Here is a 24,553-nt window from a genome sequence, read left to right as displayed (position 1 = left end):
GGGATATGGACGGATAGAGCATAACCATATGTCAAAATCATCCTTACTGAACATACTCAAAAGAAGCATGGATTTCTCTGTAGCAACATGAACACATGGCATAAAAATAACAGCAGAGCAAAGACTTAGTGAAATTCTAAGTCCCTGTAATCAACAATATCACGAGAGCTACTTTGCATGCTTGTGCTAGTCACCACATTGATCACAAAAATACATGGCATACACCCCTGTAAAGATGGCATGGCATAGCCCAAAACACATGTAGGGCTCATAGCCATATGCAGCACACAATAATCATGGCAAAAATGACAAATGCTCATAAACTGATAAGAATCAGGAACTAACATTTTATAGCACTCTTGCAACAGTCATTTGGGCATCAAGATGGACTCAAACAAGCATGGCACAATGGAACAAAATGAAGAGCACATCCAGATGAACATTTTGATATATGGCACGCACAAAACGGAGCTACGATGACAGAGTTATGGCATGATGAATAGAGCTAGAAAAAGTTAGGGACTTAGGGAAAAACGGGTCAACCTAGGGTTTCACATCCAGATCTGGCACGTGAACCGAGGATGGTCGGGGCCTTCGCCGGAGTTGAGGGACGCGGTGGCCGACGTCGTGGGAGCTCGCCGGGGTTGGGGCTGGAGTGGGAAGGCGACGATGCGGTGGAGGCGGCGAGGCGGCGGGTGCACTCCGGCGATGGTGCGGCCGAGCGGGGCGGCGGAGGTCGCCGGGCAGCCGGGCAGCGAGCTCGCCGGCGTGGAGGAGCGGCGCGGGGAGTCGGGGCGGCGGGGCGAGGCGCGCGGGCTGCGGGGGCGGCCGCGGGCCACAGCGCGGCGCGGGTGGCGCTGCCATGTGGCGTCGTCTCACTGGTGCGGTGTGGCGGCGGGTTTCGTCCGGCGGCGCGCGGACATGTCCGCCGGGCGAGAGGGAGGAGAAGACTAGGGTTTCGCCCGAAAATTTCGGAGGGGTGCACATATTTATATGTAGCGGGAGCTAGGAGAGTCCAAATGAGGTGCGGTTTTCAGCCAAGCGATCGTGATCGAACGACCGAGAGGATGGACGGGGTTTGGATGGGTTATTGGACCACTTTGAAGGGTGTTGGGCTGCAACACACACGATGCCTTTACGGTTCCCCGGTTAACCGTTGGAGTATCAAACGGACTCCAAATGGCACGAAACTTGACAGGCGGTCTACCGGTGGTGTACCAAGGCCACTTGGCAAATCTTGGTCCATTCCGAGAAAGTTTAACACCCGCACATGAAAAGAGGCAAAAGGGGGCGCCGGAGGACATAGGAGTGTCGGATTGCAAAACGGACAACGGGGAAGATGCTCGGATGCATGAGACGAACACGTATGCAAATGCGATGCACATGATGACATGATATGAAATGCATGACACGCAAACAAATGACAAGGCAACAACAACGAATAACTGGAAGACACCTGGCGCAACGGTCTCGGGGCGTTACACCTCCTCCATGGGATTCCTGCAAAAGCAACACACGAAGAGAAGACTCAGGGATGCAAAGTTTGTTAGCTCTCATAAGATATCCATCTTTGATGTAATAGCGTTCCCAAGATGTATGCTTCAAACACTTGGCATAGGGAGTAGAAAAAGTTGGGTCATGCGCATACAAGTCTTTTATGTGCTCAAAGCCAATGACATCCAATTCAAGTTTAGTAACAAGCATGCATATGCGGGAAAGGGCATCCGCCACAATATTTTCCTTACCTTTAATGTACTTGATGACATAAGGAAAAGACTCTATGAACTCACTCCACTTAGCATGACGCTTGTTCAACTTGGTTTGACCCTTAAGGTATTTAAGCGTTTCATGATCGGTATGAATGATAAATTCATGAGGGCGAAGATAGTGTTCCCATTCATGCAAAACTCGCACTAAAGCATATAGATGTTTGTCATAGATGGGGTAATTGAGTTGCGCTCCGGAAAGTTTCTCACTAAAGTAAGCTATGGGGCGCTTCTCTTGCGTTAGCACACCTCCTATGCCATTACCACTGGCATCACAATGAATCTCAAAGGGCTTGTCAAAGTTGGGTAAAGCAAGCACAGGAGCATGAGTAAGCAAATTCTTAAGCTCATTGAAAGCGGTATCTTGGGATGGTCCCCAAACAAAAGGTGCATTTTTCTTGCTCAAAGCATGCAAAGGTGAAGCAATGGTGCTAAAGTCCTTCGCAAATCTACGGTAGAAGTCTTGGTAGACGATGTTGGAGTCATTGAAGCTTGGGTGTTGGAGAAGCCATATGTCTTGGATGAGAACTTGGCATAGTTGAAATCATCTTGTACTTGACGTTCCGCCTTGGTAGCTTGATGCACTAGCTCGATGAGGTTCGAGTATGGTTGGAAGTCGGCGATCTTCTTGATAGGATGGTTGAGTCCATTCAAGAAACGTGCCATAGTTTGCTCATCATCTTCCGTGACTTTGGTTCTTATCATGGCAATCTCCATTTCCTTGTAGTACTCTTCAACGCTCTTGGTTCCTTGCTTGAGTAGTTGGAGTTTCTTGAATAGGCCGCGGTTGCAGTAGGTAGGCACGAAGCGTGCTCTCATGACATCCTTCATTTGCACCCAAGTAGTGATGGGTGGTTCACCTCTTGCCTCACGACGCTCGATGACTTGTTCCCACCAAATGAGGACATAGTCTTGGAACTCAAGGGATGCCATCGCGATCTTCTTCTCTTCGTCATAGTTGTGCAAGCTGAAGATTTTGTCGACCTTCAATGCCCATGAAAGGTACTCTTTGGGATCGTTGCTTCCATTGAATTTGGGCATGGTGAACTTTAGCTTGCCGTAGCGTTGCTCTTCATTGTGTTGGGGTCGGGGATGATGCCGCCCATGTTGTTGATGATTGTCAAATTCGTTGTGCTCTTGGCGAGGAGGGTTGTCGACCTCATGTTGCCCTTGTTGTGGAGGATTTCCATTGTCTTCATGCTCTTGGCGAACTTCATGTTCTTGGCGAGCTTGTGGAGGTACTTGTCGAGCTTGACGTTGCACGCGAGCTTGATATCTTCGTTCGTGAACTTCTTCGCGAAGTGCTTCTTCATGTTCACGAGCTTGTCAGCCTCGGTTGGCTATGGCTCGACTTGAATCTCGGAGGGCACGATGCGCCTCAAGTGCTTGAGCTTCACGGAGTTGTTGTTCTTGGTGTTGTGCCTCGGCATCTTGTGCATCTTGGTGTAAACGCGCTTGCTCTTCCTCTTCATGTTGGTGTTGTCGTTGCCGTTCTTGTGCTAGCGCAAAATCTTCTTGGGTTTGACGTTGCCGGTGCTCTTGAGAGTCATTGTCGCAGAGAGGATTGAGGTTGGCTTGACGATCGTTGCGCGCGGCACGTCGAAGAGTGTTCGATGTCGGTGTACTTGAGCCGGAGAGGGTGAAGTCGGAGTGACGACTTGAGCGGCTCCGTCTTGATGAGGACGAAGTGGAAGAAGAGCGGTTGAGCAACAAAGCACGAATCTCATCCATTCTTGCGTCGTTCTCTTGCTTGTGATCGTCGAGCATGTGGTCGAAGTAGTCCCTTGTACATTGCTCGGAGAGTCACAAGTCGGCGGCGAGGTTGTCGATGCGTTCACTCATTGCTTGTTGCTCTTGATGCAAAGCACGTTGTGCACCAAAGAGGTGGCTCTTGGTGACGTAGGAGTTCATGTCGTCATCGTGCTCAATGAGGAGTGGGTTGGTAGATGTACTTGGCCTATCCATCATTCCAAGAGATAAATATGAGTGGTATAAAGAGAAGAACGTATACCAAATGTACCTTGACCGAAGTTGAAGGTGGATCAATGATCACTCCAATGTGGACAAGGAAATAACACAATTGGTACCAATTCTTGTCGGTTTCTCACACCTACACAAGTAAAAGCTTATGGTGGAGCTTGGTTAGGATGGTGGCACAAAATTTGATGCAATTGTAAGTGAGCTTCAATAATGTTAGAAAAGATTCGCAAGTTTGCAATGCAACAAGTAGACCAAGCAATATACGGTACACGGAAACACACATGCAAAAAGATAAGTGGGGTCGTGCAACCAAGGATGAGGCAAAATGTGGAATCCACAAAAATGCTCTTGTTGCACAACACTAGAGAGACGCTAGCACAATTGCACAATAGGCGGATACGAAGACTTGTGCACGACCTACTAAGCAAAAATGCAACGACTTTTATCCCAAGTATGCTCTATGTATGGTGTTTCGATGATATGATCCAAGATGATCTAGTATGACAATCTTAATGTTGTATGATGCTATGGTTCTTGCTTAAAAGCTCTTTGCTTATCTTTCCCTTTTGCTTAAAAGCTTGTTTGGCTCCTTGTTGTTTGAGCTCTTTTCTCATGCAATGCTTCACGAACCAAGATATCAATTGTGTATGCGATGACAACCTTGTGACACAAGAGATGATACCAAGATATGCACCGATGATGTATGTATGCTATGGGAAGTATGATCACTAATGTGCATAAGTCACTTTGACGGCAATACTCAAAGGCTAGTCTCGATGGGTAAACGAGGCAAAGGAGTAAGGTTATGATGGCCATCAATGTAAAGGAAAGAATGATGTATCACGATACCAAGACGAAGTTACCGTTTCTTGGTTCCTTGTCCGTAAGCAAGAACAGATGACGGTGATCCAATGAGTAGCACGAATACCAATATGATGTTGTCGAGATGGTCATTATTGATGACGCGTCCGTGGCGAAGATGAGCAGCGGTGATGTTGATGTCGAACCGTACCTAAATAGCCGAAACATAATAGGACACGGAACCGCAACTCAAATTCTCAAAGCAAAACATGACAAGGTTGTCGGAGTTGGTAGTGGTAAGCGATGGTGGTGTATGTGGTATATGGCGGTGCTATGCGGAAGTGGTGGTGGTATGCGGAAGTGTATGTGGGCACCGGGACAAAATTGGGCAAAATATGGATGGAAAACGGGCGGTGGAGAGGAAGTGATGCTGCCAGGGGGCGGATATCCAGGCTTGATGGAAGGATGTCCGGGGTGCCGGATGTCTGGGCTGTCAGGGCGGATGTCCGGGCTCTGGATCCATGGACGAACGTGATGAACACCGCGTGGAAAGGTCAAATCCGGGCAAAATTCGCAGAGATTTGTGGATGGAAATTGGGGGAAAGTGGATGGAAAGCTAGATCTACATGCAACACACGAAATCCGCGGATCAAATCCAACAAAACTTCATCACACCAACAAATCACAAAAAAATTGGGGCTATTTTTGTGGGGAATTTTAGAATTAGGGACAAAATCAACAAACGCTAGGCTAGAAACACAACGGGGAGGCTCCGAAATCGTGATCAATGTGGCTCTAGATACCAAGATGGTGTAGGGTAGGAACCCTAGGGGCCGATCTTTCACGAAAGGAGCGGATCCTGCGAAGAACACAAGGAACACGAGGGGGAAAACGAAGGAAATCACGAGGGGAAACATGGGAGAATCACTAAAACCAACAAGAAATAGTCACACATATGCTAGATCCTCGAGTACATAAGAGATCACATGATCCACGGTCAACCAGGGACGATACAAAGGTAACCGGTCTTCTCCGTGAGGAGGTCTTGAGGTTCTTCCCGTAAAGGGGTCTTGAATCCGCTTGGGGGATCTTCTCCGAGGAGGCGCGATCTCCGAGGAGAAGGTAACCAAGTGGATGAGCAAAGCTCTCACACGAAATATGAGCTAATCCTTTGCTAACCCTAAAACGTAGGTAGGAGAAGAGTATATATAGTCTAGGTGGGCGAAGGGGTACACGGGCCTCGGGCCCTTACACTGTGCGCAGACAGGGGAGGCCGGACGTCCGGGCGTCGAGCCGGATGTCCGGGCTTTCGCGGAAGGCCCGATGTCCGGGCTGGAGTGGCCGAATGTCCGAGATGGCAGGGGCTTCCTTCTGTTCTCTGTTGCAGCTTGTCCGGATATCCGGGCGAGAGGCCGGACGTCCGGGCTCAGGCCGGATGTCCGGGGCCTGGAGATGTCCAGCGGCTGGGAGGTTGCTGTAGCGGATGCCTCCAGCGGCCGGATGTCCGGGCCCTGGAGATGCCTTCTTCTCCTTTCAGCGTTCCTCTTCATCCGTGGACTTGGCGGCTTGTCTGTCTTCACGTGCATCTTTGGGAGGGTCCTCTTGGTACCTGACCATGCACAACATCTCGGACTTAGGTAGTACCGTAGTAGCCATGTCTCGAGGGGATCATAAGCAATATCACTAAGGAAAGAAGTCACCTCGGTCTCGAGAGCTCTAGCTCTAGCTCGAGTCATGGGTCCTCTTGGCACTTCGTGAGACGATGGTGGGTCCTTCGGGATGACCGTAGGATGCTCCGCATCAATATCAAAAATCGTAGAAGCCTGACAACAACCCCTAGACCCTAGACACTCCCGTCGTCCAACCAAGGTCGGGTAGACAAGTGAGTTGTCCCCAAGATCGGCCCAAGAAGGAGAAGGGGGCAAGGAGGGAGGAGGGGTGGGGGACTTGTGAACGGCCGAAGGAATGAACTCACACCGCCGCTGCCGCTTGAGGACTGGAAAACCCTATTCGCGAGACCCTAGGGGGGAGGGGGAATCTCTTCACGCCGCTAATAGGTGCGTAGGGTTTTTCTATTGAACACAACTATGAAAATTGAACGTATCTCTATTGCTAGCTAATAAATTCACTCTTCCTCCAAAAATAAAGTAAGTGGGATCTTTCTAATCTAATTTGAACTTGGATTCAAAAGAAAGCGGCTAGAATTTACTTCCTTTGATGCTTCCACTTTGGTTTACTGGTTGTACATAAAGCTCTGATCAAACTTCCCTACCCTTGCTCCATGTTGGACGGAACATATGTCCATGCGCAATTTGATCCTGACTGACGACACCTACCCGAACCTGGGTAAACCTTGCCTCCTGTTACCATCGGGTCAAATCATCTAAGGTAAGATACCCTACCGAGGGATCTACCGGATCTAGCTCTGACATTATCAGCCCCACGGCCTCCTCCATTTGCACGCCCGCCACAACCTCCTCCCCCACCTCTCAGTTGGAGCAAGTATGAAGGGGGCCCATTCAAGTTTCGTTTGATCATGTTCACCACATCTGCATTCCTCATGCCATTGTCCCATTTTTTCACATGCATGACAAAAAGTTGGGAGCTTTTCGAACTTCACTTGATACTGCTCCATCACACCACCCTTTGTAAAACCAAACAAAACGTGTCAATTTTTTTACTAACATCCAATTTAAATCTCACTCCGATGAATTGACCAAGAAAGCCAGTTGGTAAGGAACTTACACCTTCTGTACCTCACCTATCCTACTTGCGAAGTTCTCAAGGAAAGACTTACTTCTTAGCACCCGATCAAGCAATCTATGTATCTCATGCCAAGTCTCAAGCTTGTCAAGTTTACTTTTTCAGGACTTGAGAAGCCATCGTACTCTTATGCATTTCTTTCTTCCAGTTCCCTAGACAATTTAATTGAATTACAAATAAGTTGGAATTAACCCTCCTCCACACTATTGCTTGAGCTGAGCTCCATGTTACCCTCATACCAGCTAACATGGCGTTATGACTGAAACTTCCTATCAAGAGACAACCCAACGCGAGCCACTTCGACTTGATTTCATCCACGTCCAATTCCTCATCCCAAACCATATCATCAATCTCTTCATCCTACATGTTTAGCCGCTCTAGCAACCTGGTGGCCTCATTCATCCTTGATCCTGAGAACCAATCCCTTCATGTGATTCCGTCATTGTTAAAACTTGTAGAAGCCTGACAACAACCCCTAGACCCTAGACACTCCCATCGTCCAACCAAGGTCGGGTAGACAAGTGAGTTGTCCCCAAGATCGGCCCAAGAAGGAGGAGGGAGAACTTGTGAACAGCGGAGAAGGAGGAGGGAGAACTTGTGAACGGCGGAGAGCCGGAAGAATGAATTCATGGCGCCGTCGCCGCTTGAAGACTGGAAAACCCTAGTTGCGAGACCCTGGGGGGGTCTCTTCATGCTGCTAATAGGCACGTAGGGTCTTTCTATCAAACAAAATTATAAAAACTACCCACAAAGAACACAACTATGAAAACGGAATGTATCCTTGTTGTTGATAGGTACGTAGGTTTTTCTATCGAACACAACTATGAAAACTACGCGGGGAAAAAAAGAACACAACTATTTTCACTCTTTATCCAAAAAAAAGTAAATGGGGTCTTTCTAATCTAATTTGAACTTGGATTCAAAAGAAAGCGGCTAGAATTCAAAAAAGAATTCACTTCCTTTGATGCTTCCACTTTGGTTTACTGGTTGTAGTACATAAAGCTCTGATCAACTTCTCCAGCACGGCATCAACCGGAGTCGAGGGCCGCAGCCTCGCCGGCAGGGATGCAGGGGGCAGGAAGGCTCCTCCTCGGCGCCGGAGGGTGACGGCGGCCGAATGGTGAGGGACAACCCGACAGTCGCCGCCCTCTCAGCGCTTCTTGCCCGCTCCGCTTCTCTGTCCGCCGCTGCGGCGCTCCACGCCCGCCTCCTCCGCTCCTCGCGCCTCTTCAGCCACCCCTTCCTCGCCAACTGCCTCGCCGCCGCTTACTCCCGCCTCGGCGCCACCCCTGCCGCCATCGCCCTGCTCACCCACGCGCCCGGCGGCGCAGCCAACCGCTTCTCCCACAACATCCTCCTCGCCGCACTGCTCAAGTCCCGTGACCTCCCGGCGGCGCGGAGGCTGTTCGACGAAATGCCTCTCAGGGACACCGTGGCCTACAATTCCATGATCTCCGGCTACGCTCAAAGCGGGCGCGCCGAGGAGGCGCTCCGGCTTGTGCGCAGGATGAGGGAGCTAGGCGTCAGGCCTAGCGCCTTCACCTTCTCCATTGTCTCGTCCGCGGTCTGCTCTGCTCCCCACGGGATGCAGGTCCATGCAGCTGCTGTCCGTCATGGCTCTGCCCAACACAATGCCGTCGTCGGCAACACGCTTGTCGACATGTATCGGCGTGTCGGCCTCTTGGAATATGCCATGCGCGTCTTTTGGAGTATGAATGAACTGGACATGGTTTCGATGAACTCTGTCATGTCAGTGTACAAGGATGATGGCCAGAGCAGTGCGGTGTTTGAGTGTTTCCGGTTGACTAGAGGCCATGGGTTTTCGGTTGACGAATGCAGTGTGTCAACGGTGCTTACCGCGTGCACAGATATCGAGGATTTGGCTAAGGGTGACCAGCTCTTGGCCCTCTGCGTCAAAACAGGACTCCTGTCAAATTCTATCATCTGTAGTGCTGTGATCGGCCTATTGTCCATGTCTGACAGACTACCTGATGCTGTCAGGCTTTTCGAGGGACTAACAAAATGGGACTCAGAAACATGTAACGCAATGATATCGTGCTATGCCAGGACTGGTTTGATGGAGCAAGCTCTGGGCCTCTTTGTGATTGCTCTGCGAAATGCTGTTCTTCCAACTGAGTTCACTTTTGCGAGTGTGCTGAGATGGAGTTCGTGTTTTGGTCTGATGGAGCAGGGCACCCAAATCCATGCGCTGGTATGTAAATGTGGGTTTGAGGATGATATGATTGTTGCCACTGCTCTCATTGACATGTATTGTAAGTTAGGTTCCTTGAAGCATGCCAGGAAACTCTTCGATAGTGTTTGTGTCAAGGATTTGGTGTTATGGAATACAATGATCATCGGTCTATCGCAGAATGGGAGAGGTAGGGAAGCTCTTGGAGTGTTTTGGTGGATGCTGGACTGTGGTGTCAAGCCAGATAGAATTACTCTTTTCGGAGCTTTATCTGCTTGTAGCTTGGGAGGTCTGGTTAATGAAGCAATGGATATAATTTCCCTGTTTAAAGCCAAGTACCATGTCGTCCCTGGTCTGGAGCACTATGCATGTGTGGCTGACATGTTAAGCCGTGCAGGATTGTTTAGAGAGGCAGAAGATCTAGTCCAGCACAAGTTGCAGAAATGCAATACTGCTGCCCTCCTCAATATTCTTGAGGCTTGCATGATTCAAGGGGATTTCGCCATGGCAGAGTCAATCGCAGAGAATATGTTGAAACTGAAGCCTCGGTCATCACTGCCATACACTGTTCTGGCTCGAACATATGGTGCAAGATGTAAGTGGGAAAGCATGGCCAGAATGTGGAGGTCAATGGAAGCTTTAGGTGCAAAGAAGGCTGGGGAATGTAGCTGGCTCTGCATCAAGAATGAAATCCATGTGTTTACATCTGAAGAAATATTGCATCAAGGAAGCGAAGCTACGTATGCAGTTTTAGATCTATTGTTCTGGGACATGATGGATGAGATCTCCATGATGGATTGCATTCATGCTCCTGGTTGTGTTGATATAATTCATACACAAGATCCCAAGGAGAGTAAGGGATTTGATTGCCTTCAGCAGTTCCTGGATTGCACTCTGTGAGCTGGCAACTAACGTAATTATTCAGCTAGGACCGTCTCAGAATGGTCATGTGGTTACCATGACCTGACAGTAAGGCAGCTTAAGCTGCGGATTGTTAAGCAGGCAAGCACTATGAGCATCAAGAAAAAGCCATTATCCCAAGAGGGTGCAGAAATCTGATCCTCCAGTATGTAGGCAAAGAACAGCAATCAGGTTTTACTTCGTGTTTATATATGGTGATGCGTATAGTATCTTGTCTTACAGATTGATTAATTTACTTGACGTCATGTTTGTCTTACTGACTGATTAATTTACTTGACATCTTTTTGCTACAGATCTTGTACACAGGTTGGTGGTGATCTCTTGTTAGAATTGTATAGGATTTTGCCGTCGGGCGGTTACTTAGTGTGATCTGATAGACTGTTACTCTATGTATATAATAGGACTTGCATGCCCTTGTCAATGCCACCACGGTCCACGGGCCAGAAGCGCATGTGGACAGTGTCCAGTTACGAGCAGGGCAGGCAACTGCCCCGAAGCACCTATGGGGTCATCTACAACTGATGCTAGTGATAAGCATTTGGAGAGCTACCTGACATGGGGTTTGACAGTATCATAATCAAAGAAAGGACATACCAAGTTTCCAAAGGTGCTGTCACTTCTTGCAACGTATCTTGGCAGGTCGATTCAGAAAAATAAAAAAGTACTAGGTTCTAATGTCAGGTATACAGTTCTATGCAGAACGTATTTTCAAGTATGCTGAGTGTAGGCCATCTTGCCTTGTGTTGGCACTAGTGTACATGGAGATATAGCTAGCAACCAGATGTGCACATGACGCCCTTTAGTGTTCACCGCTTGCTAATTACAGGTGTGGTGGTTGCTGCCAGATTCACTGATGATGCGTAAGTACCCACTGGCACAGCAACTGCAATTGTTTTATCGTATATCACAAACATGCACAGGTTTTCCAGTAATACATGTGTTGCAGGTTTTCCAACAGTGCATTCTAACATGCATAGGGTGGGAGGAATCAGTGCATTCGATATGAATCAGCCTGAGTTGGATTTGCTGTTTAATCTGGACTTCAGGCTGAAAGTGAACCTGGAGACATTTGGGAGCTGCTGCTTGCAGCTGGAGAAACATGCAGCGGTTTCACTAGAGATTGCCGGTTCAGGTTCATTGTGTCAATGGATGAAAAGATTCAAGCTATAGTGGTAGTGCCAGTGAGTTTTGCTAGAGCAAGCTATGTAGGGCCTACAGTTTTGCTGATTACTGATTATTCTTGTATATCTGAATGTTTGTGCGTTCAGATTACATAAATTATTCTTGTAAAGCAGTCCATTCATCTGTTTAAATTTGCACCACCGAGTTGGGAAACAGTATTCTGTCCTATGACAGTACCAGGGTTTAACTTATATGTTGCCAAGTATCCTGTGGGCAGATGAATCTGGCTTTTCAAAGATCTGTTGATGGCTTGTGTTCTTTACATGTGCATCATCTGATTCTATTGAGTCGCATAACAGGATCTGTGATGATTGGCAAGTGAACCAAGAACTAACAAATTGGCTACTGGATTGCTGCAACCAGTAGTAGCATGGATACAAATTACTCCCTCTGTTCGGAATTATTTGTCTCGAATATGGATGTATCTAAAACTAAAATACATCTAGATACATCCATTTCTACGCAAGTAATTCCGAACGGAGGGAGTACTTAGCAAGGAAACATAACCCATAGGCAACAGACTACTGTTCAGATGCAAGCAAATTCAAGTCAGAATAATTGAGTCATGTAACATATATATATCATTCCAAACAAATGATATGAATAACTGGAACCTAAGTTTTCTTATCAGTAAGTAGCATAATAGGCAAGCAGCTTCTAGGAGGGAAAGAGCATCCAGACTGATGCCAAAGGCTAATCCAACCAACCCGTCAGGGTATAAAATTATACACAACCCTCAAAGTAGACATTTATCATCGCCAAGAGAACCCTAACACAAGTTACAAGTCCTCTTATCAACACAAGTTCCCAGCCCCAGCCAGCCAGCCCCAGCCAGCCATGGTTGGTCTTCTCCGAGGAAGCAAAAGTACCACCACATTCCTTCAGCATCCCGGTTCCGCACCGCTGTCGCAACATTCCGAACCGATCTTCTTCACCTTAGAGGACAGACATTCTCCTCTTGCCGTTGAACACCCGCTGCGCATTGCCAAATCTCCCAGCCATTATTTGTTCACGCAGAGCTGGATCAAAGATGCCAGTACCAGACGTCATGGAAGTCGTTCTTGCTGGAGCAGGTGAACCAAGAGCGACTCTTTTCTGGATGCTGAAGCATAGCTTGCTGGCATTTCCAGAGCCCGACTGCATCCTCAACCTCTGCTGTGGAGACGAGATATTGTTCCTTGACTTCCGCATGGACAGCGTTGGAGGGCTTGAGAACCTGCTGCTGCTGCCGAACTCCATTCTTCTAAACTTCCCTCTGACATCTGGAGTTGCGTCGACTGCTGCTTGTGGTGTTTCTGGAATTGAGTTAAAAGCCTGTGGTCTTGCTGTTCTTGACATTTGGACATGGGACAGTCGTGACATCGCCTTCTTCTCGGGAAATATGGACATCCGCTCTCTCTCGCCTGGTAGGATCGCGATCGAGGATCGCCTCTTAGGCTGGAGAGGGATCTGTCGCATCATGGGAACTAAAGATACACGCCGCGCTTTGCCAGCAGTCTTGTCCACAGTTGTTTTGTTCATCGTAGGGATGTTCTCTTTGTTCTGAACTGAAGATCCCTTACCAGCGAACCTCAGTCTGGAAGGGCCTGAAGGTTGTGGCATGTTGTTGCTTGGTGGTCTCTGCCTCATAGGAGCAAGTGGTGGTCTCTGCCTCACAGGAGCTGCAAATGATGGCTTCGCCGATTTACCCGTATCCCTCGCAGCCTTCTTCTCATTAGCTAATTCATTCTCCAGCTCTCTAGCCTGTACAAATAGAACTGTCATAAACACATACCAGCATAGGAAAATACATGCAGATGAGTTCTGCAGGCTTGCTCAAGCAAGCAGAACTGAATCTCTTACTTACCCGCTGCTGATGAGTTCTGCAGGCTTGCTCAGTCTCCCTTATCTGTTGCACAAAATTCATATATGTGAAAACTTAGTTCCATATATGAATTGTTTTTTTTGTTTAAAAAAAAGAATTGGTTTTTAGTCTGTCAGTTAGCAATTCTGGTTGGCACCACATACCTTATCTTGAAGAGTTCTGAAGACATTCTCACGAGAAGCATACTTGAGTTGCATCAGTTGCAAGCTTTCGTTCAACTTCGCATTTTCCTTTTCCTCATGGCAGAGCTTTTCGGCCTGGAACAATTTCCAGTTAATACAATAGCTGAATCATGTTATAATTATTCAACAAGGTCAGAAATAAAGTACCATCTGCTTGATCTTGAAGTTTTCAGCTGGATCCACTTGTTTACGAGCAGGGCCATGTTCAATAGCTCGAACTCTACTAGCAAAATTTAGCGAGCATAAAGTTTCTCCTGAATCTGTAGAGCTTGGACTTATCTGCACAAACATAAGTGTCTTGCAATCTCCACCTGCAACAGTTAATGCAAGGTGAACACTCTTTATCTCTTCATTTTTGTCTTTGGACATTCCAGTGCATATAAGCAAGTTCAATAAAACGAGACATAATCATAACCATTTAGATAGAAATCAGTGCACTTGCATAACTCTTTTAGAAAGTCACTTACCTAACGAGCTTTGGAGCAGATGAGTTAGCTTGGAGTTCCTACATTTGACAGCAAAGAGTAGTGGTAAGACTCAGCTGAGGGTATGCTTCTTTTAGTAACTGAGCAAGGCAGATGTTGAAGCATGTGGATAATAAATAAGACTGACCGATATGGGATGTGGGCATTTTTAGAGGCAAGGGCAGCAATAACATCACCCAGTGCAGAGAGTGACTTGTTGATGAACTTTGCCTCCTTCAGCCTCTCTCCTTCTACTTCAGTTTTAGCCAAGCGCTCACTTCCAGCAAGGTCAACCAACCACATGTGGCTTCTGCTCCTTTCCCCAGTCACCAAATGCTCACTTGTAACGGTGACCCTAACCAAGCTGAAAGTACAACAGAAGTCCAGATATCATTATCGCATTGCTGAAATAATGTCATTACTATGTCAAGTATACTAATTTGAATCTAGGAGTAGTTGTTAACAGTCAATCATGAGTTGAATTAATTAGAACGAGTGTCATACAAGTGCAGAAACAATACCTATGGGAGCGACTGCTCAGTTCATTCACACTGGTTGATCCAACAGATCTATTTCTAGCGCCAGCTTTCAGTTTCTCCCACACACCATCTATTGTAGAAATTGGAGCTTCAACCAAGCCAGGCACCTCTTGTGCCCCATCAGCACTTTGCTTTATGTCCAACCTTCAGATGCAACATGATATTAAGCTCCAATCCTTACTAGAGAGTCAGGATAAATGATAAGAAAGGAGACGTACCTTTTTGATGTATGTTCAGAGTTGTCATCAAGAAGGTCCCTGATTTTTTCATTATAGACTTCCAAGATACTCACACCAAATGAGTACGAGACAGATGAGCTTCTCTCCTCTGAGATCCTGAACAGTTCTTCAAGAGCCCTGTAATTAACACCCCTATTCTCTGGAACACCTTCCATAGTGAAGGTTTTCCCTGTTCCAGTTTGCCCATATGCAAAGATGCATACATTGAAACCATCCATGACGGACCTCACGACTGGCAGGCTCTCAGCAAATACAGCCTCTGAAGGAAACAATTAGAATAAAACCCATTAGATTCAACATTCTTCAACTGTACAATCATGTACTCCCTCTATGAACTAATATAAGATCTACTTTACAGAGGGAGTATAAAATAGATTCAGAGAAGGAATGCATATGCAATTAGTTCAATCAAATTATTACTGCAACATATTGCGTGGGATATGCGATTAACCTCCATTTCATATCACAAAACTATGAATCTGAAACATAGGTTAGGGTATATGTCAAGCAGAGTAAGGACAGTAAATACCTTGATCATCAGCCGGTCCAAAAACATGGTCAAATTTAAAGGTCTTCCTCTCTTTTTCCGTGGGAACAAACTGAAGGTCCATCTCCTGGGACGGATCAACCTCAACCACTGATGAGCAGCCACGGGAGATCTCATCGGAACTTAGAGGGCGGCACCGGCAGAATACCCTGATGTTTCCCCTCAGCTCGATGAGCTCATTGTACAAACGACGCCGCTCTGCACACTCCGCCGTGTACTTCTTCTTCAAGCCATCGAACCTTGGTGCACACTCCTCGGCACACTTAGCCACCTGCTGCTTGTACTTCTCCATCAGGCTATTGTACCTCCCCCCTACAGGTACAACAAACAAGATCAAATGTATGTTCTGCAAGCAATTAAGCAAATAAGTTTTACCATCCATCCATAAGGAAGGATTATGCTTGGATGTGTACCTAGGAATTGGAGGGCAGCAGGGCAGTCAGGAGTTGCGATCCCCTTCAGCCGCGGAGATGGGATAAGACAATCGTCCGCTTGATCCCCGAATTCCTGCAAGAAGAAATCTAGAAATCATTGGCATAGAACACAAACAATGGGCCAGATGTAAAGGAGAGAAGGCTCAGGATTTTATAATTGTTAGGAGCCGGAATTCACGAGATCTGAGCGCAAGAACCCAAAATTCCCCACCTCCAGGAAGCTGCGGAGAGCCTCCCCATCTCCTCCTGCAACAGCGGCCTCCGCCTCCACCACCCCCTCCTCAAGGGCGGGCTGTTCCTCCACCGCCTCCTCGCTGGCCAGCTCCGCGTCCTCGCCTGACACTGTGGACAAATCCCGCACCGTGAAACGGATACCAACAAACCCTAGCGCTCAATTGCTTGCAAACAGGACCGAGGACCGTACCTTCGGGATGCTGGGGCACCGGCGCGGCGGACGCGGGCGACGGCGGCGGCGCAGGGCTCGAATCCGCGTGGCGGCTCGGGCTCAGGTGGTCCTCCACGGCGCGGAGCTCTTCCTCGCCTGCCGAAAGAAAAACCCTCGCCATGAGACAACAAGAGAAACCCAACACCTCGGTATACGACGGAACCCCAGACCCGCGCGTCGCGTACCTTGCCGCGGCTGCCGTGACGGAGACGCCGCCGGCGAGGGGGACGAGGCGGCCGGATCCGCTCCCATCGCCGCGATCTGGGGCCGGAGCGGAGCGGGAGGAGCAGAGATCTTCGGGTCGGGGAGTCGGGGGGTTCGGGGGCGGAGGGCGGAGGGCGGAGACGAGATTGGGGGAGGAGACGGGAGACGGAGAGAGAGGAATGTGAGATTTGGGCAGCGGCGGATTTGATTTTTGAACCTGCGGGGGTTCGGGATTGGGGCTGCGTACTGCTGAGAGACGACCGTTGGGGAGGGGATGGGATGGGATTTTATTGCGGTTTCCTCGCCCGTTTCGGCGAGCCTTCGGTGCGGCGATCGACGGCCTGGATTCCCTCTCCCGTGCCTTCGCCCGTGCACTGTGTTCACACGCCTACACGGTGCGCGTTATTCAGGGTTTTTTTTCACCAAGGAAACAGCTGGACTGCATCTTTTATTAATTTTTCGAAAATAAACGATACAAGGTTCAGTATATATAAGAAAAAAGAACAAAAGCTATTGGTAAACGCTTGTATCTGGCGCGCCGGACGCCTCGCTCGCTAACACACGTGTGCCCTCGTGAGAAGTGCATGAATGAACCCGGATACATATGAACTCACTTTGAAAAACACAATTTGCAATGTCAACAAATTCTGAAAAAATATGCGCGCGGACATCTCCATATTCTATGTGTGTAGAAAGTTTCATAGAACAACAATTTTTTTTGTAGCCTGTGCAAAAAGACAAAATTTTGTGCCGTGAAATGCTATTTAGAAGCAGTAAAATTTGTTTTTTTGCTGAGACAAAACATAAATACTTTTTTACACAAAACTTTGTAACGTGGACATACCTTTGCCAACATGTATGCATAATTTTTTTTTAGAATTTTGGAACATTACAAAACGCGTAAAAAGTATATTTTTGAAAAGCGGGTGCAGATGCCCCCGTGTGCAGATCGTCCACTCTCGTTCCCTCGTGCACTTCTTTGTCTTATCCCATAACGCAGCGCAACCACTCGTTGTCACATGTTTCTCTCTACTCCCAATCCCCTACCTCTGAACTTCCAGCTACAACCGGCGATGCTGTAGTCGATGGTTTTTGCTACAACCGTGCTCAGCGGAGACACCGTCGTCGACGATTTGCTACAACCGGGTAACGGGGATGCTGGAGCCGTTGGTTTTTTGCAGCAAGGGCGGGCAAAGGCGACGACTCGCAATCCTCTGATTTTTGCTGAAACCAACTAGTAGTAGAGCTACAACCATGTGATGTAGATGTTTGAACTGTTATCGACGGAAGCTGGTGAAGGAAATATGCCCTAGAGGCAATAATAAAGTTATTATTTATTTCCTTATTTCATGATAAATATTTATTATTCATGCTAGAATTGTATTAACCGGAAACATAATACATGTGTGAATACATAGACAAACAGAGTGTTACTAGTATGCCTCTACTTGACTAGCTCGTTGGTCAAAGATGGTTATGTTTCCTAACCATAGACATGAGTTGTCATTTGATAAACGGGATCACATCATTAGAAGAATGATGTGATTGACATGACCCATTCCGTTAGCTTAGCACTTGATCGTTTAGTTTACTGTTATTGCTTTCTTCATGACTTATACATGTTTCTATGACTATGTGATTATGCAACTCCCGATTACCGGAAGAACACTTTGTGTGCTACCAAACGTCACAACGTAACTGGGTGATTATAAAGGTGCTCTACAGGTGTCTCCGATGGTGTTCGTTGAGTTGGCATAGATCGAGAATAGGATTTGTCACTCCGATTGTCGGAGAGGTATCTATGGGCCCTCTCGGTAATGCACATCACTATAAGCCTTGCAAGCAATGTGACTAATGAGTTAGTTACGAGATGATGCATTGCGGAACGAGTAAAGAGACTTGCCGGTAACGAGATTGAACTAGGTATTGAGATACCGACGATCGAATCTCGGGCAAGTAACATAACTATGACAAAGGGAACAACGTATGTTGTTATGCGGTTTGACTGATAAAGATCTTCGAGGATATGTAGGAGCCAATATGAACATTTAGGTTCCGCTATTGGTTATTGACCGGAGACATGTCTTGATCATCTCTACATAGTTCTCGAACCCGTAGGGTCCGCACGCTTAACGTTCGGTGACGATCGGTATTATGAGTTTATGTGATCTGATGTACCGAAGGTAGTTCGGAGTCCCGAATGAGGTCAGGGACATGACGAGGAGTCTCGAAATGGTCGAGACGTAAAGATCGATATATTGGACGACTATATTCGGACACCGGAAAGGTTCCGAGTGATTCGGGTATTTTTCGGAGTACTGGGGAGTTACGGGAATACGAGGAAGAAGTATTGGGCCTCATGGGCCAAGTGGTGGAAGAGAGGAGGCAGGGCGCGTGGCCCCCCTAGCCCAAACCGAATTGGACTAGGGGGCCGCCCCCCTTTCCTCCTTTCCTCCCTCTCCTTCCTTCTCCCCTTCCCCCTTCCTTTCCTCCTCCTAGTAGGAGTAGGAAAGGTCCTACTCCTACTAGGAGGACTCCTCCTCCTGGTGCGCCCTACAGGGCCGGCCGGCCTCCCCCTTGCTCCTTTATATACGGGGGCAGGGGGCACCCTAGAACACACAAGTTGATCATTGATCTCTCCCAGCCGTGTGCGGTGCCTCCCTCCACCATAATCCACCTCGGTCATATCGTAGCGGTGCTTAGGCGAAGCCCTGCGTCGGTAGCTTCATCAACATCGTCACCATGCCATCGTGCTGACGAAACTCTCCCTCGAGCTCTACTGGATCGTGAGTTTGCGGGACGTCACCGAGCTGAACGTGTGTTGAACGCGGAGGTGCCGTACGTTCGGTACTGAGGATCGGTCGATTGTGAAGACGTACGACTACATCAACCGCGTTGTCATAACGCTTCCGCTTAACGGTCTACGAGGGTACGTGGACGACACTCTCCCCTCTCGTTGCTATGCATCACCATGATCTTGCGTGTGCGTAGGAATTTTTTTTGAAATTACTACGTTCCCCAACAGTGGCATCCGAGCCAGGTTTATGCGTATATGTTATATGCATGAGTAGAACACAAGTGAGTTGTGGGCGATACAAGTCATACTACTTACCAGCATGTCATACTTTGGTTCGCGGTATTGTTGGATGAAGCGGCCCAGACCGACATTACGCGTATGCTTACGCGAGACTGGTTCTACCGACGTGCTTTGCACACAGGTGGCTGGCAGGTGTCAGTTTCTCCAACTTTAGTTGAACCGAGTGTGACTACGCCTGGTCCTTGTTGAAGGTTAAAACAACACTAAATTGACGAACTATCGTTGTGGTTTTGATGCGTAGGTAAGAACGGTTCTTGCTCAGCCCGTAGCAGCCACGTAAAACTTGCAACAATAAAGTAGAGGACGTCTAATTTGTTTTTGCAGAGCTTGTTGTGATGCGATATGGTCAAGACGTGATGAGATATAAGTTGTTGTATGAGATGATCATGTTTTGTTGAAGTTATCGGCAACCGGCAGAAGCCTTATGGTTGTCTCTGTATTGCATAAGATGCAAGCGCCAAACAATTGTTTTACTTTATCGCTATGCGATAGCAATAGTTGCAAGAGCAATAGTTGGCGAGACGACCATGTGACGACACATTGATAGAGATCAAGATGATGGAGATCATGGTGTCATGTCGGTGACGATAGAGATCATGACGGTACCTTGGAGATGGAGACCAAAGGCACAAGATGATGATGGCCATATCATGTCACATATTTTGATTGCATGTGATGTTTATCCTTTATGCATCTTATTTTGCTTAGTTTGGCAGTAGCATTATAAGATGATCTCTCACTAAAAATTTCAAGGTACAAGTGTTCTCCCTGAGTATGCACCGTTGCAAAAGTTCGTCGTGCCGAGACACCACGTGATGATCGGGTGTGATAGGCTCTACGTTCAAATACAACGGGTGCAAAACAGTTGCACACGCGGAATACTCAGGTTAAACTTGACGAGCCTAGCATATAACAGATATGGCCTCGGAACACTGAGACCGAAAGGTCGAGCGTGAATCATATAGTAGATATGATCAACATAGTGATGTTCACCATTGAAAACTACTCCATTTCACATGATGATCGGTTATGGTTTAGTTGATTTGGATCACGTAATCACTTAGATAATTAGAGGGATATCTATCTAAGTGGGAGTTCTTAAGTAATATGATTAATTGAACTTAAATTTATCATGAACTTAGTCCTGATAGTATTTGCATAACTATGTTGTAGATCAATAGCTCGCTACGTAGCTCCCCGTTTATTTTGATATGTTCCTAGAGAAAAACTAAGTTGGAAGATGTTAGTAGCAATGATGCGGATTGGATCCGTGATATGAGGATTATCCTCATTGTTGCACAGAAGAATTATGTCCTTGATGCACCGCTAGGTGACAGACCGATTGCAGGAGCAGATGCAGACGTTATGAACGCTTGGCGAGTTCGATATGATGACTACTTGATAGTTTAGTGCACCATGCTTTACGGCTTAGAATTGGGGCTTCAAAGATGTTTTGAACGCCACGGAGTGATACGTCTCCAACGTATCTATAATTTTTTATTGTTCCATGCTATTATATTATCTGTTTTGGATGTTTATGGGCTTTATTATACACTTTTATATTATTTTTGGGACTAACCTATTAACTGGAGGCCCAGCCCAAATTGTTGTTTTCTTGCCTATTTCAGTGTTTCAAAGAAAAGGAATATCAAACAGAGTCCAAATGGAATGAAACCTTCAGGAGAGTTATTTTTGGAACGGAAGCAATCCAGGAGACTTGGAGTAGACGTGTGGGAAGCTTCGAGGTGGCCACGAGGCAGGGAGGCGCGCCCTACCCCCTGGGCGCCCCCCACCCTCGTGGGCCCCTCGTGGCTCCCCTGACCGAGTTCTTTCGCCTATATATGTCCATATACCCTAAAACATCGGGGAACAGAATAGATCGGGAGTTCCGCCGCCAGAAGTCTCCGTAGCCATCGAAAACAAATCTAGACCCGTTCCGGCACCCTGCCGGAGGGAGGAATCCCTCTCCGGTGGCCATCTTCATCATCCCGGCGCTCTCCATGACGAGGAGGGAGTAGTCCACCCTCGGGGCTGAGGGTATGTACCAGTAGCTATGTGTTTGATCTCTCTCTCTCTCTCTCTCTCGTGTTCTTGAGTTGTCACGATATTGATGTATCGCGAGCTTTGCTATTATAGTTGGATCTTATGATGTTTCTCCCCCTCTACTCTCTTGTGATGAATTGAGTTTTCCCTTTGAAGTTGTCTTATCGGATTGAGTCTTTAAGGATTTGAGAACACTTGATGTATGTCTTGCATGTGCTTATCTATGGTGACAATGGGATATCACGTGATCCACTTGATGTATGTTTTGGTGATCAACTTGCGAGTTCCGTGACCTTGTGAACTTATGCATAGGGGTTGGCACATGCTTTCGTCTTGACTCTCCGGTAGAAACTTTGGGGCACTCTTTGAAGTTCTTTGTGTTGGTTGAATAGATGAATCTGAGATTGTGTGATGCATATCATATAATCATACCCACGGATACTTGAGGTGACATTGGAGTATCTAGGTGACATTAGGGTTTTGGTTGATCTGCGTCTTAAGGTGTTATTCTAGTACGAACTCTATGATAGATTGAACAAAAAGAATAGCTTCGTGTTATTTTACTACAGACTCTTGAATAGATCGATCAGAAATGATAACTTTGAGGTGGTTTCGTACCCTACCATAATCTCTTCGCTTGTTCTCTGCTATTAGTGACTGAGGGAGTCCTGGATTAGGGGGTCTCCGGACAGCCGGACTATATTCTTTGGCCGGACTGTTAGACTATGAAGATACAAGATTGAAGACTTCGTCTCGTGTCCGGATGGGACTCTACTTGGCGTGGAAGGCAAGCTAGGCAATACGGATATGCATATCTCCTCCTTTGTAACCGACCTTGTGTAACCCTAGCCCTCTCCGGTGTCTATATAAACCGGAGGGTTTTAGTCGGTAGGACTACACACAATCATACCATAGGCTAGCTTCTAGGGTTTAGCCTCTCTGATCTCGTGGTAGATCTACTCTTGTACTACCCATATCATCAATATTAATCAAGCAGGACGTAGGGTTTTACCTCCATCAAGAGGGCCCGAACCTGGGCAAAACTTCATGTCCCCTGCCTCCTGTTACCATCCGCCTAGACGCACAGTTCGGGACCCCCTACCCGAGATCCGCCGGTTTTGACACCGACATTGATGCTTTCATTGAGAGTTCCTCTGTGCCGTCGCCAGAAGGAAGGATGTCTCGTCTCGTCTTTAAAAACGGTACTACTGTCGGGGGGACTTTGGCTGTCGGCCAAACTCTCCGGCTATGCGGTTTCATCATGACCGCCTGTTCGGCCGCTACGCCGACGATGACTTCTCGGGTCATCAAAAACAGCCTCCATGTCAAATCGGCACTCGCCGAACAGATGGATCCAATGGAGCTCACCTCCTTAAATGAGCTCTTGGATCGCATCGCCGCCTTGGGAGTCGCTACGGACTATGATCGGATTGGGCTTAAACCCGATCAAAGGAAGATTAACTCTCCATCGGTCACCCATCATGTTGCAGTGGTGGAGGAACAATGTGGCGACCTTTCCTCCATCTTGAGGACCAACTATGTCCGAATTCCCGAGCTCTCTGAGCCGGACGCCCGTTCGCGGGAGGACATCACCCGATCCCTGAACTTAGAGTCAAGCAGCGGGCCAGGATTATCGGGTCACACCCCGGAACCAGAACTTCCAAAACTGGAAATTCCTCGGCCCCTGGATCCCAGATCAGGTGAGGGTTCGGATTCAATTCCACCCACCCACCCAAACATAAGCGATCTTTCCCACATCAGGCAAGATTCCTCCTTGCGATGAACAAGGTTAAGGACTGTCGCGAGGAAGATGCAATCCTATTTTTCTGCAATAATTGCACGGACAAGGGAATCCTTAAGGCCATAAAACTCCGTGAGATAACACGCTTCGCTGACTTGGCGTCCATAGTACGAAAGTACTGCGATGGAAAGTGCCTGGAGAACCGAAATACACTTTTGGGATAATCCGGCCCTGAATACAAACCCAGTCCAAAACAAAAGGGTGCATTATCACAATACACCCGGGTCAACCACCAAAAAGCAAAAACCCTCTACAGGGTATGGAACCGTACTGGAGGGATGGCTCAACGGACCCTGCAAAATTCATAGTACAGTGGATACAATACCAACGCACAGCCTCAGAGCATGTTGGATACTCCGGCAGGTGGCCAAAAGTGGTGAGGATCTTCTTCTCCCAAATACCACAGAGCACCATCCCGTGGATAACAATACGGTGTTAACGGTCTTCGAGACCTTCGCGTCAAATAATAGGCGCAAGCGAACACTCCGCAGCATGGTCGAAATCTGCCACGTAGCAGCAATAAATCCATGGAGTGACACGACTATTACCTTCAATGCCAGAGACAAACCTAAATTCCGAACGGCCCGAGCACCAGCCGCACTGGTCCTTAGTCCAATCGTGGACGGCTTTCAACTCACCAAAGTACTCATGGACGGCGGCAGCGGATTAAACCTCATCTATGAGGAAACTCTTCAAAAGATGGAAATAGACTAGAACCGCATTGAGCAAAGTAGCACAACCTTTAGAGGAATCATCCCTAGTCGGGAAGCACGCTGCGCTGGGAAAATCACACTAGATGTGGTATTCGGCACGCCGGATAATTACAGGTCCGAAGAAATTACATTCCAAGTGGCCCCGTTCAGCAGTGGTTATCACGCTCTTTTAGGACGGGAGGCGTTCACAATCTTCCAAGCCATACCCCATTACAGGTACATGAAGCTCAAAATGCCCGGGCCCAACGGAATCATCACTCTCGCCAGTGATCCGGACACAGCACTCCGTGCCGAAAACAAAACTGCCGCACTGGCCCTTGAGGCATTATCCGAAGCCCTCTCGGCCGAGGAATTAACCATGCTGCGCTCCACAATGG

At 47.6% G+C, this 24,553-nt stretch overlaps 2 protein-coding genes across 4 annotated transcripts; one reads left to right on the top strand and one right to left on the bottom strand.

Annotated features, from left to right (window-relative positions):
* Positions 1–8,283: 8,283 nt before the first annotated feature.
* Positions 8,284–11,863, top strand: LOC125517132 (pentatricopeptide repeat-containing protein At1g43980, mitochondrial). Of its 3 annotated transcripts, XM_048682336.1 has the most exons (5): positions 8,284–10,593; positions 10,716–10,728; positions 10,824–11,029; positions 11,112–11,282; positions 11,369–11,863. In XM_048682336.1, the coding sequence occupies exon 1, from the start codon at positions 8,428–8,430 to the stop codon at positions 10,399–10,401; it is 1,974 nt and encodes a 657-aa protein (XP_048538293.1). In that variant the 5' UTR covers positions 8,284–8,427; the 3' UTR covers positions 10,402–10,593; positions 10,716–10,728; positions 10,824–11,029; positions 11,112–11,282; positions 11,369–11,863. The 3 variants fall into 3 exon arrangements, with proteins under 3 accessions (XP_048538293.1, XP_048538285.1, XP_048538279.1); XM_048682328.1 differs by having other exon boundaries at positions 8,284–10,728; XM_048682322.1 differs by having other exon boundaries at positions 8,284–11,029.
* Positions 11,864–12,147: 284 nt separating this feature from the next.
* Positions 12,148–16,778, bottom strand: LOC125517121 (kinesin-like protein KIN-14J). Its single transcript, XM_048682312.1, has 13 exons — positions 16,504–16,778; positions 16,298–16,414; positions 16,085–16,215; positions 15,853–15,946; positions 15,422–15,751; positions 14,872–15,151; positions 14,636–14,797; positions 14,263–14,478; positions 14,118–14,155; positions 13,798–13,961; positions 13,612–13,725; positions 13,451–13,492; positions 12,148–13,347 (listed from the first exon to the last, which is right to left on the bottom strand). Exons 1-13 carry the CDS (start codon positions 16,568–16,570, stop codon positions 12,541–12,543), a joined length of 2,562 nt encoding a protein of 853 aa, XP_048538269.1. The 5' UTR covers positions 16,571–16,778; the 3' UTR covers positions 12,148–12,540.
* Positions 16,779–24,553: the final 7,775 nt, after the last annotated feature.

This window comes from Triticum urartu, chromosome 1 (genome assembly GCF_003073215.2).
Source record: "Triticum urartu cultivar G1812 chromosome 1, Tu2.1, whole genome shotgun sequence".
Taxonomy (NCBI): Eukaryota; Viridiplantae; Streptophyta; class Magnoliopsida; order Poales; family Poaceae; genus Triticum; species Triticum urartu.
This window is presented reverse-complemented; position numbering and strand designations above follow the sequence as displayed.

Excerpts from the sequence above, each read along its gene's own strand:
- LOC125517132 (XM_048682336.1), top strand. The coding sequence starts at position 8,428 with ATGGTGAGGGACAACCCGACAGTCGCCGCCCTCTCAGCGCTTCTTGCC.
- LOC125517121 (XM_048682312.1), bottom strand. The coding sequence starts at position 16,570 with ATGGGAGCGGATCCGGCCGCCTCGTCCCCCTCGCCGGCGGCGTCTCCG. Across the intron at positions 14,156-14,262 it reads AATGCCCACATCCCATATCG|GAACTCCAAGCTAACTCATC; the intron begins GTCAGTCTTATT and ends TGTCAAATGTAG. Across the intron at positions 13,962-14,117 it reads TCTGCTCCAAAGCTCGTTAG|GTGGAGATTGCAAGACACTT; the intron begins GTAAGTGACTTT and ends TAACTGTTGCAG.